Genomic DNA, 18087 nt, shown 5'->3' on the forward strand with positions numbered 1-18087 from the left:
TCCTTGACTCTTAGTACCTAGAAGTCACAGATACCTCTTCAGCAGCATTTTCAGATAATGAGGCATTGCTGCTATCTTCCAACTTGTTTTCCTCCCTCACTCCTCTATTGTCACCTGGAAGACCCACGTAAAAGGAAAGCGGAATGCCTTTGGGAATCAACTAGAATAGTAGTCAGTAAACAATTACAGGTAAACTGTGGCTACACTTCAGGAAACAAATGTAAAAGAGTTAAACAAAATTGAAGTTGATTTATTTATCTGCAAATATAGATAGTTGGTCCAGAGCTGGAGTGGTGGCTCCATGATGTCAGGGCTCAGGATCCTTCTCTCTCATTCTATTGCACTAGATCATCTTGAACTTGTAGATTCCATATGGTGGTCCAAGAGGGCTGCAGGCATCTTAGACCTGTACCGTGCACCCAAACTGGCAGGTAAACTGCAAACCAAGGGAACAAGAAGGGCCTACCACTCCTTTAAGACATTCATGGCAGCTGCACGTACAGCTCCCCTTTATATGCCATTGGCCACAATTTGGTCATACAGCCAACCTAGCCATAACAGAGGGTGGAAATGCATTCTTTATAAAATGCACCCATGTACTTTGCTGAAACTTGGGGACTCTATTACTATAGATTTAAAAACGGATTGTGACCCAAAAAAAGTTTTTTTAAAAAAATAGAAGAGAGTATCAAATAGTGGGGGATAAATAGCAGCCCATCCTAAAGTTTCTCTTTCCCTTTTTCGTAACAACCAATGTTATAGTACTTACTAAGGACTGAGTACTCTCCTAAATATTGTTGGTTTTGTTTTGGTTGATTGATTCATTAAATCATTTAATCCTTACAATAACACTCTGAGTAAGGTTCTATTATTCACTTTTTACAATTGAGGAGACTGAAGCACAGAGAAATGAAATAACTTGCCCAAGGTAACACAGCTAGAAAATCGCAGAGGTGGAATTTGAACCAGGCAATTTGGCTTATCCATTATGCTATACCACTTTCTCTCTGTTATATTTCAAAATATTTTTAGTTCTTTAGAAGAGGCAAGGAAAAAGGCCTAATCTACATAATTTTTTATTCAGAAAACAAGGGTATAAGGGCAATTTTTTATTCAGAAAACAAGGGTATAAGGTAATATAAGGGTAATATTAGGGTATAAGGGTAATTTTTGTATTCAGAAAACAAGATAAAAGGGTAAAGGGCAATATACCTATTAGCTAATAATTTCTTTTTCTTTTTTTTTTTTTTTTTTTTTTTGAGATGGAGTCTCACTCTGTCGCCCAGGCTGAAGTACGGTGGCACAATCTCGGCTCACTGCAACCTCTGCCTCCCGGGTCCAAGCAGTTCTCCTGCCTCAGTCTCCTGAGTAGCTAGGATTACAGGCGCACACCACCACCCCTGGCTAATTTTTTTGTATTTTTAGTAGAGACAGGGTTTCACCATGTTGGTCAGGCTGGTCTCGAACTCCTGACCTGATGATCCACCCGCCCACCTTGGCCTCCCAAAGTGCTGGGATTACAGGCGTGAGCCACCACACCCGGCCCATTAGCTAGTAATTTCAAGGACTCACTTACACGGCCTTTTTGTACATTCAGGGCCTTTTCAACTCCTATTTCCCTTTCCAGAATCATTTTTGCAAGGCTGCTTCCTTACCATTCAATTCTGAGTTCTAATGTCACCTCCTCAAAAAAGCCTTCCTGACCATCCTATTTAAATGTGCAGCTATCTCCACCCATCACTGCTTCTTTCATAGCACTTATCACCCTCTAAAGTCATTTTTTATACTTACTTGTCTATTGCTTGTCTCTCCCTACCAGAATGTAAGGTTTAAGACACATGTTTTCTCTACCTCATTCTTCCCAGTTGCCTCAACATTATATGAGAAAAAGAAAAACAGCCCTTGGTGTCACGAACAGAACTGACACTTTAGTGTTGTTAGGAATTGACTGCGGTGTTCCCCTGTTAAAACATAACACTCTCATAAAACACTAACATCATACCAGGTCATTCTGTGATCATAATGATGTGAGACAACAAACAAGATCACACTATTTTTGCCTAACCAGATTTTTAAAAAGGTCACTGTGCAAACTACAAAAATACCAAACTATCCTCCTCCCCCAGCTAATATGATTGTTGCTTCTTTGCCGATTACAGCTTTAGCCTTGCACTTTTCCTCCCTCCTAAAGGTGAGATGTAGTATGATCACCAATCGCCGCGGACCCCACAGCCAATGCGCGCTGAGTCACACTCCACAGCCAGTCCCAGGCCACATCCAGGCTCGCCCCTACCTGTACACAATAATTTCTCCATGCACCTAACCGTCTTCTGAAACTTCCTGTACCTAGTTGAAGAGTATATTCCTTTAATCAATGTATACTTTTGTTCCCTCCTTTAGAACTGAATAACAATGCTAACACCTCTCCCACTCCCTCTAGCCTCTCATCCTCTTAAAATAGAAGAGGAAAAATATCCAAACATAAAATTCAATTTTTAACAAAAACTCTCCTTTCGCTGACACTGCCCTCCCCAAAGAAGTCACCAGTGGTTTCCTTGTTTTCCTAGAGAATTTTCTTTTTCGCTTTTTAGTGTCATTTTTCTTCCTTCTTCAGTCTCACATGTCCCTTTCATTCTTAGTTTGCTGATCAAACTCATATCCAGGAAAGTGAAGTTCCTTTCCGCTTTTTAACCCCACACCTCCATCTCAAATGACAAATGCATCTAGGAACCCCTTTTCACACTCTCTCTAGCCCTGCCCTCTCTCAGGCACCTTCCAAAGTTATTCCAACCCGATCCCTCCACTTGTACAAGCCCAGCGGCCCCACAGCTTGCCCATCCTTGCAAACAAGTCCTCGTCCTATAACCTGCCCCAACCCGATCAGTCGCATACATCCGATTCGAGCCCTGGACCCAAATTCCATACCCATATCCAAGTCCCCGCCCCACTAACTCGAGCCCGCACCTACGCCTGCCTGAACCAGCATGTGATCCCGGCCGACTCCACAGCCAATGAGTTCCCTGAGTCCACACCCATAGCCAATCCCCGGCCACGTCCAGGCCATCCTCCATCTTGTCCCCTTCCTCACTCAAGCCCAACCCGTGGCCCCCACCCCTTCCCTCCTCCATTTCCAACCAGTCCGCGATCGCGGCGGACCCCACCGTCATCGCGCGCCGTGAGTCACACTCCACAGCCAATCCCTGGCCACATCCGGGCTCGCCCCCGCCCCGCCCCCTTGTTCCCGCAAGCCCGGAACTCCCCAAATCCCGCCCCTCCCCTCCCAAAAAAACACCCCTCACCCAGTCTCTTCTAGCCTAGAGATCCTGGCCTACCCCTCCGCCAAAGCGCGCACTGAGTGCAAACCCCGAGTCAATCCCTGTCCCGGCTCCGCCCCCCGCGTCCGAATCCCGCCCAGCCGGGCCCTCAAGCCCAGTCGGGACTCGAGCCTAGGGAGGCAAGGTTCCCGCACCAGATAGGTGAGTGGGGCGGGCGCGTGGCGCGGCGCTTCCGTGCGGACTGACTAGGGCCGTTCCGGCGTACGGGGCCAGGGGACGGAGGCCGGGCTCCTCTTGCCGGAGTCGCTCCGGGGCCGCCTGCGGGGGCGGCTGCAGGGAGTCGGCCCTAGATTAACAGTTTGAGGGGAAGGCGCCGAGGTGACTGGCCTCCAGGGGGGAATCCCCTAGACCCGGGTCACCGTCTTGGCGCTTTTACTCTTGATTTCGCTGTTTGGGCTTTTAGAAGGCAGTCTGAGAAGACTGACTTTGGGACTCTTAATTTAAAAATACGAAAGAGGCTCACCCCTGTAATCCCAGCACTTTGGGAGGCCGAGGCGGGCGGATCACGAGGTCAGGAGATCGAGACCATCCTGGCTAACACGGTGAAACCCCGTCTCTACTAAAAATACAAAAAATTAGCCGGGCGTGGTGGCGGGCGCCTGTAGTCCCAGCTACTCGGGAGGCTGAGGCAGGAAAATGGCGTGAACCCGGGAGGCGGAGCTTGCAGTGAGCCGAGATCGGGCCACTGCACTCCAGCCTGGGCGACAGAGCAAGACTCCGTCTCAAAAAAAAAAAAAAAAAAAAAAAACACCAAAAGAATACCAAGGCTGTTACGTTGCCTTATAAATGAAGCTTAGCAGAATCCAACATTTGTAGTTAAAACAGAAAAGCAGTCTGTTGCTTTTGGAGTCGAGGAGCGCAGAAATCCTTCCTTCGCTTCTCCCACGCGTGGCTCCTTGGTCACCTGAGAGGGCCTGGGGCTGCAGGTCAGCCCTTAGCAAGTCTGACTTCGGGAGCCAAAACCGAATTCCTGCTATCAGCCAGGCAGCCGCACTGCTTTCCTTCTGGAGAAGTTTATAGTTACACGAATCCATTTTCATAGAACAGTTTTTCAGCAATTTCAGGCTCGTGTCTCCTTAAAGCATATGCTGCCCAACTTTGGCTAATTCTTTCCGCTCTTGTTCTAAAGACGTGGCTTTGAAGCGCATCCTTCCACTGTACTCCCCCGTCCAGGACTTTGTTCACCGTCTAGATACCCTCTGTTGTATCAGTGAACCTTATAAACATTCTAGAAGCAAACTAACAAGGTAGAGTGTGAAAGGAAAATCATCTTTACAGTGGTCGGACTCTTGTAACAGTGTGGGCGGCACATTATTAGCTGTAGCCCTTTTTGCCTCATGTTAATCTTGCTTGAACTTGCAGTTAACCCAGATGTTCTGGACTTTGTCAAATTAAATCTCTTCCTACCTCTCCTCCCCATGTGTGAAGTATAAATTGATCATTTGGATTTAAGTCTAGAGCTTTAAGCTTCTTAGGATTTATTTTGACGGGCTTGTCTGCCTTTTAGCTTTATATTCGGCCCCCCAAAATTCACCAGCTTTCTCAGCTTCGGGCCACCCCCAAATCTGCCAAGCATACTTTCTGAATCTTCATTTTAAACAGTCTAACCCGTTGATAATAAATCGACAGTTTCATTTCTATAGATCATGCGTTTTGGAATATGGACTTTATGCATAATATGCTATAATTAGATCACGTAGATCATCCTGATTCATAAGTTGCCAGGTTTTCTTCACAGAAATTGTTTTTAGGGAGAAACTAGAAAAATACAATGAAAATATTGTTTAGAATTAAAAGCCATATACCTTTTTATTTTCTCCAACTTTTCGATGACATCTAAATTTAATGTATTTGTCTCATTTGTGAATATTATATATATGCAATGTTGATTGCATTAGAAAATGCTGCTCAAAATACTTAATAAAATGCAGCTGTAAACTAGCTTGATTCAAAGGTTCTGAGTCTGCATTTTTTATCAGCCTGCTTAGATTTCTTCGGAGCCATTTTTTCACCTATGCTCCCACAGTTCCTTACACAATGAGATTACCTAGTGAGAGGGTCATAAGTGAGATGGAAAGAGAGCCTAGGTCTAGGTCTTGGAATTCCATCATTCAATGGCGGATTGTGGGAGAGGTAGGAGATAAATGAGAGATTGTAAGATGTCAAAAGCCAAGGGGACATGGTGTTTCTCAGGGGAAAAAGGGCTTGCCTGCCAGTATCTAAAGCTGCAGAGAGCTCTAGGAAAGTGAGAATTGCAAAATGTCCACTGGATTTAACAATATGAAGGTCAAAACTGACTTTAGCAAGAGTTGCCATTATGGAGTAATGGGTGAAAAGTCAGATTGCACTGGGTTGAGGAGCGTAGATTGAGGAAAAGGAGAGAGCTAGTAAAATGAGCAACAGGGAGATGGTACAGTCAAGAGTTTTATTTTTTGAGTTTTTTGTTTGTTTTTTATGTTTGTTTGTTTGTTTTTTATGTTTTTTAACCGGGAGAGACAAACAAAGTTGAATATGCAGGAGAAAAGAGGTAATAATCAGTGAAGCAAGGTCTCCGTAGAGGGAATGAGATCTAAGTCGTGGAGGAGAGGCGATCCTTTTAAAGGAGGGTAATTTCCTTTATTATACTGGGAAGGAAAAAACAAGGATTTTTTAGATTTGGGAAAGTAGAGAGCGCAATCTGCTTGGACTGAGGAGGAAGGTAGAGGGATTTAGTTTAAAGGAGTGTGGGAAAAATTTAAAGAATCATTTTGGACTATGGGAGACAAGTGTTGCCTACAAAATATAGTAGAAATGCTGCAGTGTTGGGGGTCAATTTAAGACTGATGACCACAAATCTGTGGTGAAACCAATATCCCGTGGGACTTTCTCCAGCAGTCCACAGCCAGGAAGTACATTGCATGATGGAGGTAATGTGCTGTAGAAGACAGATAGGAGAGAGGGATTTGGGATTTAGGCTTTGAGATTTCCAGATGAAAACAAGTGGACTTAGATTTAGGGGCAACTCCCTAAGAAGGAAGGTGGGCATTGAGGCCTGGTACCTAGAGAGTATGGCTCACCCAGTCTGGGGTGAAATCTCCCAGAAGCTGCACTCCAAGCTTACTTGCTTTTATTATTAGCACATTACCTCCATCATGCAATGTACTTCCTGGCAACTGACCCAGCTCTTCCTTTCTCTTCCATTTTCCAAAGTTTCAACTGTGTCTTTTGGGACAGCTGGGCCATAATCAGCAAATTCCATTGTATGTATCTTTATGTCGTTAGAGGGTTCCCGCTACTTGCTTGCTTTAACTCAAACCTTATTAATTTATTCATCTATTGTGAAAAATGGAGAAACTGAGGCCCAGCAAGAGTCCATAACTTGACTACAGATAGAAACTTTTTTTAAGATTGAATTCTGCTTTAATCTCTTAATGTGGTGAATCACATTAATAGGTTTCTTATATAAACCCAACCCCCCTTGGTCATGATGTATTATCCTTCTTGTATACTACTGGGTTTGATTTGTTAGCGTTTTATATAGAAGTTCTATTTAGTTTCCATAGATTAGGTCTCTTTTTCTCTAAGGTTTGATAACTGTTAGACGAAATGCCATCCACTGATACAGCAGCCTTATACTGTAGACTTAAGAGAACAACATTCTCAGAGTGAAACCTTATGAGAAATATCTATTTGCCTGAATGTTTTTTAGAAAGCTGGGTTTTCTTTCCACTTCTAAGTGGCAGTATTGTAATAGTTTCATTGCCTTGATCTTCCTCCATTTACCCATGACGGATATCAATTTTATACTTACAGGTAGAGAAGCAATTCAGAATGCATGCCTATCATGCCACTGGAATCCACTAAAATGGCTTGTGGGAATTGTTGGAGGAAGTACCTTCAGAATAACCTAAGATTCACTCATATATTCTTTATATTTATCAAGGACCTACTATCATTCATCTTTTCAAACAACTTTTTAAATAACTGTTTCTAACAACTTTAATTTACTGTTACAAACTATGCTTTTACTAGTGACTGTTATCCAGAGGATTCTGAAATTTGAGTAGTTCCTAGATTGAAATACTCTGGATTTTATAGCTGCTAGAAATGGAACTTTCACTTACTGAAATTTAATGCTCTTGACTAAATTAAAGCCTTATTTTTTTAATTAAGAATATTCTTAAAGCTCTCTAGTTTAAAATGATGTGAATATAAATTTGTGTAGGAAGAATACATTTATTAGAATGCCTCCAGTGATGAGAGATTATATCATAGAAAGAAAACTTGAAAGAAAGCAAGCTCACTTAACAAAAATGTTTACTTGGATTTTACGTAAGCTTATGATATATCAGCTAGCTGTAAGTGTCTGATAGTGATGTACCCATCATATATTTATTCCTCTTCTCAATTTTTCTTTTATTTAATAGCATGTTTTTGGCCCAGAGGAGCCTCTGCTCTCTTAGCGGTAGAGCAAAATTCCTGAAGACAATTTCTTCTTCCAAAATCCTCGGATTCTCTACTTCTGCTGTAGGTATTGCTTACTTACAGATAAATTATTGTACATATTCTGCACTGTCCAAAAAATATGTAATTTTTCAGATGCTTTTTTACAAACATTTTATTGAAATGAACATTTCTATTACATATGCTGAAGGTGTCTCTTGTCATTGACTAGAACTGACATTCACTGAGCAACTGCTTGCCTGTCTGTGGATCAGGCCATGTGCTGGTCATTATATATTCATTACCTCATTTTGTCTTCACAAAACCCTTCAAGTTATGAATATAGGTCCAGTGGCATGGGAAAAAAGTAGAAGAGGATATTTCAGGAGGACTGCTCAGGGATGGAAAAAGGTTTAAAACCCAGAACCACCAAATACAATACGTACATCTGCTTTAGGAACTTGATTCAGTCAACCAAAATGCAGAAAGACATTTTTTAAAGACAATCAGAGAGATACGAATGTGGACTGGGTATTAGATGTTAACAAGAAATTATTGTTGGTGAGGTGTGGTAATGAAATTGCAGTTATATAAGTAGCAATATTTTTTAGATAATATGCCAAGTATGTAGGGTTGTAATGACCTAAGGTCTAAGATTTATTCTAAAGTTACTCAGCAATTACAGAAAAAAAGAGGCAAAATCTTGAGAATTACTGAATCTGGGTAGTGTGCATATGAGTGTTTTATATTAGGTTAAAGTCTATGAAATTGCTATTTTTGTATGAAAATTCCATTTTTGGCATATGAAGTACCATTTTTGTCATAAATGGTTGAATATTGACAATTTTGTATTCAACCTAATTCTAATCTCAACTGGTTTAAAATTTTCTCAGTGGTTTAAAATTTTGGTAAAAACCATCATCAGTGTCTTCTATATGTAAATCTTATGAATTCTACCTCATAACTGTCTTGAATTCTCTCCTCTTTATGCCACCGTGACCACCTTTTTCAGGCCCTCTCCCAACATAGAAGTCGGTTGAAGCCAGGGAAGTGGTTGTGCTTCCCCAAGGTGAACATATGAAACCATGGCACTAAAAGGGCATTTGTGTGCACAGTCCTCATTTGTGGAACTTTTATTAGACTACGTATGCCAGGGCCCACCATTATGCATTCTAATTCTACATATCTGGAATGTATTTTGAAAAATCTTTCCAGCTGATTCTGATGTATGTCCCAGGCAAAGACCACTGACAATGCATTATTCAAACTTGTGGACTATTTGGGATAGCACTAACCCCTCTCCATACCTAGCAGTGGAATGGTTGGGTTGTGTGGTAGCTTTATGTTTAATTAAGTAACTGCCAAAGTGTTTGTATCATTTTAACTACATTGGAAAAGTGTCTACAGTTCATCAGAGGCTTTGCATTTAAAATAGTCACACAGGGATAAAGATAAATATTCTTCCTATTGCTGGGCAAATGAAAAACACTGGCCAGTGTTAACAAAAGCAATAGTGATAAGTTTAAATCAAGAAAGACTTGTCAGAACCAGCCAGATAAGTTACTGTGAACTTACTTAGAATATTCGTTTCATCTACATCATCCTTAATGTCATGAAAATCTGCCGGGAAGGTTACCTCCAAGTGAGGGAATAGGATGAAGGATAGGCTGTATTTTCCTGTATTACTTGCTTTTTTACAAAAACATTTTACGTATTCTCTAATTTTAAAGAATGTTTTGAATGCTAAAGGAAAAATGTAGGCGGGGCGCAGTGGCTAACACCTGCAATCCCAGCACTTTGGGAGGCTGAGGCCAGTGGATTGCTTGAGACCAGGAGTTCAAGACCAGCCTGGGCAACATGGCAAAACCTCATCTCTATTAAACATACAAAACATTAGCTGGGCACACACCTGTAGTCCAGGATGGTCTCGATCTCCTGACCTTGTGATCCACCCGCCTCGGCCTCCTAAAGTGCTGGGATTACAGGCGTGAGCCACCGTGCCCGGCCCTAAAATAGTCTATTAATTTTTTTTTTTTTAAGAGAGTCTAAAATTTAAATGTCCACCAGAGAAGCGCAAAAGCAACACTGGACAAAACCTTTTCCTTAGGTCTGTTCTTCCTTAAGGAAATCAACTCTCTCTGTCTCTCTCTCTCTCTCTTTTTTTTTTTCATACAGAGTCTCACTCTTGCCGCCCAGGCTGGAGTGCAATGGCGCAATCTCGGCTCACTGCAGCCTCCGCCTCTCGGGTTCAAGCGATTCTCCTGCCTCAGCCTCCTGAGTAGCTGGGACTATAGGTGCCCGACACCACTCCCGGCCAATATTTGTATTTTTTGTAGAGACGGGGTTTTGCCATGTTGGCCAGGCTGGTCTCAAACTACTGGGCTCAAGTGATCCACCCTCCTCAGCCTCCCAAAGTGCTGAGATTACAGGCATGAGTCACTGCGTCCAGCCCAACCCTCTCTTTTGATGTGAAAGTATCACCTTTTGTACATTTAGTCCATACCCAATATCTCTTTGCCTCCTTTAGTGCAAAGTTACTCATCCTTACTTGTATCTAAGAGAATCTTTCCTACTTTCTGAGTGGGCACTAGTTTTGGAGTATATATATTGTATGCCATGAACTATATTTTTCTGTTTATGGCTTTGCCTCATTTAATTGCCCTAGCACTTACATGGGGCAGGTATTCATTTTCCTGCTTAGCAAATAAGGAAACTGAATTTCAGAGATGTCAGGTAACCTGCCTACTTCACACACTAGGAGTTTTGATGTTTAATTTTGAACTAAGATCTATCTGGCTTGAAAGCTCTTTGCATTAAACAACCTTGAACAATATACTTGGAACGTAGGTGTGTTTTTGGCACAGAACATGGCATGTGTGTGAGGGATTGAGCACAGACTTGCCCAGATTCAAACTTACCAATCTTCTGTTTCATGTGCCCAGAAGAAACAACCTGTTTCTCAGCCTCAAACCCAAACTTCTAGTTGTCTTGATTGGTTCAGCCTAACTGTCCAACTCTGATTTAATTATAGCTGTGATTGGGGGAGCTGAGATTACACAGTGTAGGCAGGCAGAAGGGCCCCAGGCCTATTGATATGGGTGAGGACAATACTCACGCACTCCCTTCACTTACTCACTCTTCCAAGGTCTTGGCTTGAACCCAATTTTTTTTGAGAGAATAAACCAGGCTTTTTGTTCTCCACTTGGCCTGACTCCATTTCTGGCATTCCAGCCATGTATTTACCTGTTATCAGCTCTCAGGTTTAGAGAAAGCCTTGTTTCCAATAAGCTTGTTTCTCTGAAGTAATTGTTAAAATATAATTTTCAGAAAAAGGTTAAATCATGACTCATACAAATATAAAAATGAACATGTGCTAAAGATTTTTATTTTAATCATGTGATATGAAGTAACCAGACAGAAGTTATAACCAGTACATATGGAAAGTCAAAAAGCACAAATTCATATGTAGCAAAGGAATTGGATTGCAAATGAAGGCAAAACTGTTTTTTCTACAGGGTGGAGGGAAGATAATCAAAACGCTAGAACCAGAATTTGCATGCCTGTCACTTAGCTTCAACTTACAAAAGCCCAGAATAACTCAAAGGCAAATTCTAGCCCTGCAAATATCAGCCCTAAAGCTGTGCTGTGGCCAGTGCATAGTTTTCCATTGAAGTACAATTTTTTCCCCAAATACATTATCTCTCAGAGGGAGTCCAAATTGCTTCCCTTTCACTCAGCAGATCTGTTCAGTCAACAGATGTTAAATAGCTACAGCGTATCAGGCACAAATAATTCTTTATAAAATAAAGTAACAAAATATATGTTGTTTCAAAGTTCCAGTTAAGGCCAGCCGTGGTAGCTCACCCTTATAATCCCAACACTGGGAGGCCGAGGCAGGCGGATCACTTGGGCTAGGAGTTCCATACCAGCATGGCCAACATGGTGAAACCCCGCTCTACTAAAAATACAAAAATTAGCCAGGTGTGGTGGCACATGCCTGTAATCCAAGCTACTCAGGTGGCTGGGGCACAAGAATGGCTTGAGCCTGGGAGGTAGAGGTTGCAGTGAGCCAAGATTGCGCCGCTGCACTCCAGCCTGGGCAACACTGTGAGACTCTTGTCTACAAAAAAAAAAAAAGCTACAAAAAAAGGGCTCCTGTTAATTATACACACTTTTGAGCTTAATATAATTGCATTTTTTATGTATCTTTAAGCATCTTTCCCTGCTTTACATTTCCACTTCTGAGTTTTACTTTCATTTCTTCCACCATTACAGGAACATTCTGTTGTTTTCCTCTGCCATCTAGTGGCAAAAGAAAGTAATTTTCCTGGTTTTTTGAATGGATAGCCATACCTTAAAAAGCATCCAGATTGCGCAGTAGTGCTAGCGGCTTCGCGGTTCAGTCCTCCTAACTGACAGCCGCCACTGGTGCTGAGCTGCTAGGAAGCCCCTGTCGGCGAGCTTGTTGGAGCTTGAACCCACTGTCACCCCTCCGACTCACCGGCAAAAAAAAAAAAATGGTTGAAGCAGATCGCCCAGGAAAGCTCTTCATTGGTGGGCTTAATACGGAAACAAATGAGAAAGCTCTTGAAACAGTATTTGGCAAATATGGACGAATAGTGGAAGTACTCTTGATAAAAGACCGTGAAACCAACAAATCAAGAGGATTTGCTTTTGTCACCTTTGAAAGCCCAGCAGACGCTAAGGATGCAGCCAGAGACATGAATGGAAAGTCATTAGATGGAAAAGCCATCAAGGTGGAACAAGCCACCAAACCATCATTTGAAAGAGGTAGACATGGACCGCCCCCACCTCCAAGAAGTAGAGGTCCTCCAAGAGGTTTTGGAGCTGGAAGAGGAGGAAGTGGAGGAACCAGGGGACCTCCTTCACGAGGAGGACACATGGATGACGGTGGATATTCCATGAATTTTAACATGAGTTCTTCCAGGGGACCACTCCCAGTAAAAAGAGGACCACCACCAAGAAGTGGGGGTCCTTCTCCTAAGAGATCTGCACCTTCAGGACTAGTTCGCAGCAGCAGTGGAATGGGAGGAAGAGCTCCTCTATCACGTGGAAGAGATAGTTACGGAGGTCCACCTCGAAGGGAACCGCTCCCCTCACGTAGAGATGTTTATTTGTCCCCAAGAGATGATGGGTATTCTACTAAAGACAGCTATTCAAGCAGAGATTACCCAAGTTCTCGTGATACAAGAGATTATGCACCACCACCACGAGATTATACTTACCGTGATTATGGTCATTCCAGTTCACGTGATGACTATCCATCAAGAGGCTATGGCGATAGAGATGGATATGGTCGTGATCGTGACTATTCAGATCATCCAAGTGGAGGTTCCTACAGAGATTCATATGAGAGTTATGGTAACTCACGTAGTGCTCCACTTACACGAGGGCCCCCGCCATCTTATGGTGGAAGCAGTCGCTATGATGATTATAGCAGCTCACGTGATGGATATGGTGGAAGTCGAGACAGTTACTCAAGCAGCCGAAGTGATCTCTACTCAAGTGGTTGTGACAGGGTTGGCAGACAAGAAAGAGGGCTTCCCCCTTCTGTAGAAAGGGGGTACCCTTCTTCACGTGATTCCTACAGCAGTTCAAGCCGCGGAGCACCAAGAGGTGCTGGCCCTGGAGGAAGCCGATCTGATAGAGGGGGAGGCAGAAGCAGGTACTAGAAACAGACAAAACTTTGGACCAAAATCCCAGTTCAAAGAAACAAAAAAAAGAGTGGAAACTATTCTATCATAACTACCCAAGGACTACTAAAAGGAAAAATTGTGTTACCTTTTTTAAATTCCCTGTTAAGTCCCTTCCGTAATTTTTATGTTCTTGTGAGGAAAAAAGTAAAACATGTTTAATTTTATTTGACTTTATGACATTGCTTTTCAACAAGCAAATGTTAAATGTGTTAAGCCTTGTAGTACTAGTGTTGTAACTTTCCAAGTAAAGGTGTCCCTAAAGACCACTTCCTATCTGGTTTTTCCCAGTAAATGAGGCAAGCAATTCTAAGATCTTCTACAAAACATCTAGCCATCTAAAATGGAGAGATGAATCATTCTGCCTATACAAACAAGCTAGCTATTAGAGGGTGGTTGGAGTATGCTACTCATAAGATTTCAGGATGTTTTCCAACTGAAATCTCACTGTTCTAAGTATGCAAAACCTGAAATCAGATGCCTTTGTAAGGAAAGTGCTATTCACCCAGTAAACCCAAAAAAAGCAAATGGATAATGCTGGCCATTTTGCCTTTCTGACATTTCCTTGGGAATCTGCAAGAACCTCCCCTTTCCCCTCCCACAATAAGACCATTTAAGTGTGTGCTAAACAGCTACGGAATACTAAATAAAAAGTTTGGCCAAAACCAACCATGAAGCTGCAAAGGTGCTTGCTCTTACTCTTTCAAATTTTTGCAACTCTGTAATGTCTCACTTTTAAAGGAACAGCTTGATTGCAAAGGAGAAAATAGATAAGCAATGAATTTATCTCCAACTTCCTAAAGGCTTATGACTTCTAAAAAGTGAATCTATCAGCATTCCACATAAGATTTAAAGCATCAAATGCCTGTGAAACAGCAAAGATGGTTGAAGATTGTGCTCATTATGGCTGTGGAGTGCTGATTGATTCACAGTAGATAACGCTGGCAGTAAGAGAAATCAAATGCTAAGAGTTGTTGAAGCAGAAGGCGGCTGATTGTCGGTAAGTCAGTGCAGTTGCATAAGCAGTGCTGTCAGAATTGGTTTGGTGCAGACAATAGATTTTGCCTTCAAGGGTTCCTGTGGATCTCAGGAAGGCATCAGTGTTGATTAACACTCATAACTAGGGAGTGAGTGGTAGTTACTTAAAACAAGTAATTGACCAAATGGAAAAGGGGAAGTAATTAAGGAAATTGGTAAGTGGAGGTAGTCAGGAAGTTCTCGTGGTCCTTTACACAGATTTTACAGCTTTGGGTTTCATTTTGTTTAGCTAAAGTCATGGGGACAACTCTTCAATTTAGAACTTAAGATGAATTATAAAAATGATGGATATAAGTGGTAGCTCTATCTAGTGAAGTGTCTTGTCAGTAAGTGAAACACTTTTTTGTGATGGCTTGTCCAGAAACAGTTTAGTTGTAGAATAAAACTTATGAGTGACATCTGGAAAGTGACAACCATGCTAAGATGGCAAACACACTGGAAACAATTGGGCCACTTGGCTTTCTTTTGCTGTATTGTTTTATAAGCCTACTTTACCTCCCAGTCTTGGAAACAAGTTTTAGTTTATTGCTTTGGAGACTAGAGCCAATAGTATAATGTTCTCAAAGGAAACAGACTTGAGTTGTTGGATTAGAGGAACTAACTCAACTTCTAATTTTTTTTGTTGTAATTATGGCACTGTCATGTTTTAACATTTGCAACTAGGGATAGTAAGTACAACATTTTTAACTCTCATTTGGCAGACTACTACTAATCACAGACCACAAGGGTAATGACCAAATTTATGTGGTTGTTGCACTTCCATAGTTGTCTTAGCCCAATCTTTCCATATTCTTATGATTACTTGGGTTAAAGCTTCTGTGAGGACCTTTTGGCTCTTAAGATATCCTAAATATTTAAAATATTTAGATATCCTAAATATAGGATATAGAGATTGTACCAAATATGAATGAATATTGTTCAAAGCAAGGAGTATGTTAAAATGACCAGATAACTGTTTGATAAATAGTTTACTGAACTAGCAGATGTGTGGAAAAAGAATCAGATCTTGATTCTTCTGGGTTTATACTGGTTGTAAAACAGAATGATATTAGAAAATGTTTTCCTTGATTAAGTGGTAGTTGAACATAGAACTTGGGTATTATAGATCACTTTTCACTTTTTGGAATGTTTTGTATTGAAACTTAATACAACTTTAACATGGCAAAGAAAAAAAAATCCAAAATCTATGAGATAATTTTGTTAAAGTTGGCTTGCTTGGGCGGGTGCTTGGTCCAGAGGGAGAAAAGAGGGCATGATTTCAGAATACTCTGGCAGCTTTTTAAATTCAGCTTTATCAAGTTACAGTAAACTGTATCTGTTTAGAATTACAACTCAATGGTTATTTTGACAGATGTATATGCCATGAAGCCACTGTCACCATCAACATGCAGAACACTTCCATCACCCCCAAAAGATTCCTCAAGTTCCTTTGCAATCCATCCCTCACGCTGCTGATTTGTCTTTGTCACCATATATTAGTTTGCTTTGTGGTGGTGTTTAGTATTTTATATAAATGGGATTGTGTAGCATGTACTTTTTTGTTTATGGTTTCTTTCACACACATAATGACTTTGAAATTCACTAGGTTGCAGTGTATCAGTAGCTTATTCCTTTTATTGCTGAGTAGTGTCCCATTATGTGAATATGCCATTATTTGTTTTTCTACTCGCCTGTTGATGAACCTTGGGATTGTTTCCAGTTTGGGGCTACTGTGAATAAAACTGTTAGGAACATTTGTGTACAAGCCACTGTGTAGACATAGGTTTTCCTTTCTCTTGGGTAAATACCTACCAGTAAAATGGTTGGGTTGCATGGCAGATTTATGTTTAATAAAGTAACTGCCAAACTGTTTGTTTTCCAAAGGGGCTATACCCTTTTATATTCCCACCAGGGTTGTATAGAGTTCCAGCTGCCAACACTCAGTTTTCAGCCATTCTGATGGGAATCTAGTGGAATCTCATTGTGGTTTTATTTTCATTTCCCCAGGTGACTAATGCTGGTAAGCATCTTTTAAGGTACTTTTTGGCCAGTTGTATATCTTCTGTGAAGTGGCTGTCAAATCTTTTGCCCACTTTTAATTGGATTGTTTGTCTTATTGAGTTGTAAAAGTTCTTTATATATACTGTATTAAAGTCCTTTGTAAGACACATGTTTCGTAAATACTTTTCTTTCATTATATGGCTCAGAATCTGGCAACTTTTTAAGAGATACTTGAGCCCACTGAATGATATATAGATTTTATAGTTTTTTTAAGTCAAGCCTTAATAATAATTAACATTTTTTGAGTGTTCATCTCTCAGTCCCTCTATGGCCATGAAGGTGGGAGATGTGACTCTGTTTAGTCTCAAGTAAAGAATTGCAAACTGAGATAATGGGTACAAATGGAGATGAAGCAAAGCCCTGTGATGTTCAAGTTCCTGGTTTCTGTTACCATTCAGTCTGGCTGGACCTCTGCCTTTCCCATGGTAACATGACCTTTCTAATGAATTCTCCCTTTTCATCTAAACTGTTTCAGATTGAGTTTCTCTCACGCAACTAAGATATCTGATTACTGTAGCTTCGGAGCTTCTAAGGCATCTTATGCACTTGTCTCTTCCCCACTGTTCAGTCTGAAGCATGTACTCTGCCCTTTAGCAAAAATCACAACTCCGCCAGGTGTGGTGGCTCATGCCTGCAATCCCAGCACTTTGAGAGGCCAAGGCAAGAGGATTGTGTGAAGCCAGGAGTTCGAGTCCAGCATGGGCAAAGCAAGACCCTCTCTACAAATGAATGTTTGAAAAAAAAAAAATTAAGGCCGGGCATGGAGGCTCACACCAATAATCCCAGCACTTTGAGAGGCCAAGTCAGGAGGATCACTTGAACCCAGGAGTTTGAGACCAGCCTGGGCAACATAGCAATATTCTATCTCTACCAAAAAAAATTAAGAACAAAATTAGCCAGGTGTGGTGCCACATACCTGTAGTCCCAGCTACTCAGGAGGCTGGGGTGGGAGGATGACTTGAACTTGGGCAGGTGAGGTTGCAGTGAGCCATGATTGCACCACTGCACTCCAGCCTGAGCAACAGAGCAAGACTCTGTCTCAAAAAAATTAAAGTTAACCAGGCATACTGGCACACATATGTCATCCCAGCTACTTGGGAGGCTGAGGTGGAGATCACCTTAGCCAGGAGGTTGAGGCTGCAGTGAGCCATGATGGTGGCACTGCCACAGCCTGGGTGACAGAGCGAGACCCTGTCTCAAAAAAAAAAAAGACACCACAACTCCACCCAGAGAAGTAATAAAATCTCATAGAAACATGAGCAGCCAACACAATTATATAGCAGGAAAGAAAAAGCAAAAAAGCTAGGAAAGAACATAACAAAGTTTCTTTTTAAGATCTGTGTTTAAACAAAGACACTTAGGAAGTGGTACAAGTGCTAAGGAATGAATTAATACTAAATGTCATCACTGTGATGGTTGGAACATCAAAATATACATAACATACACATACATGTGTATATTATATACATATATACATACGTGTATATATTATATACATACATATCTATATACAATAGAGTTATGCCTCACTTAAAAAC

General features: G+C 41.4%; 2 protein-coding genes across 7 annotated transcripts in view; both read left to right on the top strand.

Moving 5' to 3' along the window:
- The first annotated feature begins 3076 nt into the window (after nt 1-3076).
- Nucleotides 3077-18087, top strand: part of KYAT3 (kynurenine aminotransferase 3) — a 72225-nt gene continuing 57214 nt past the window's right edge. For 4 of the 6 annotated variants that reach the window (XR_002005816.4, XR_004071520.3, XR_010130514.1 and 1 more), the window contains exons 1-2: nt 3346-3476; nt 7742-7841. Coding sequence is in view for 1 of the 6 variants with exons in the window: in XM_004026094.5 (XP_004026143.2) it covers nt 7743-7841 (99 nt within the window). In the remaining 5 variants the exon portion in view is untranslated. Of the gene's footprint in view, nt 3477-7741; nt 7842-18087 lie in introns of all 6 variants that reach the window. The other 2 variants (XM_004026094.5, XM_004026093.5) reach the window with 2 other exon arrangements.
- RBMXL1 (RBMX like 1) lies at nt 3190-16656 on the top strand. Its single transcript, XM_004026096.5, has 2 exons — nt 3190-3476; nt 12033-16656. The coding sequence occupies exon 2, from the start codon at nt 12275-12277 to the stop codon at nt 13448-13450; it is 1176 nt and encodes a 391-aa protein (XP_004026145.1). The 5' UTR covers nt 3190-3476; nt 12033-12274; the 3' UTR covers nt 13451-16656.

The sequence above is a fragment of the Gorilla gorilla genome, chromosome 1, assembly GCF_029281585.2.
Source record: "Gorilla gorilla gorilla isolate KB3781 chromosome 1, NHGRI_mGorGor1-v2.1_pri, whole genome shotgun sequence".
Classification (NCBI taxonomy): domain Eukaryota; kingdom Metazoa; phylum Chordata; class Mammalia; order Primates; family Hominidae; genus Gorilla; species Gorilla gorilla.

Coding starts and splice junctions, on each gene's coding strand:
- RBMXL1 (XM_004026096.5), top strand. CDS start 12,275: ATGGTTGAAGCAGATCGCCCAGGAAAGCTCTTCATTGGTGGGCTTAAT.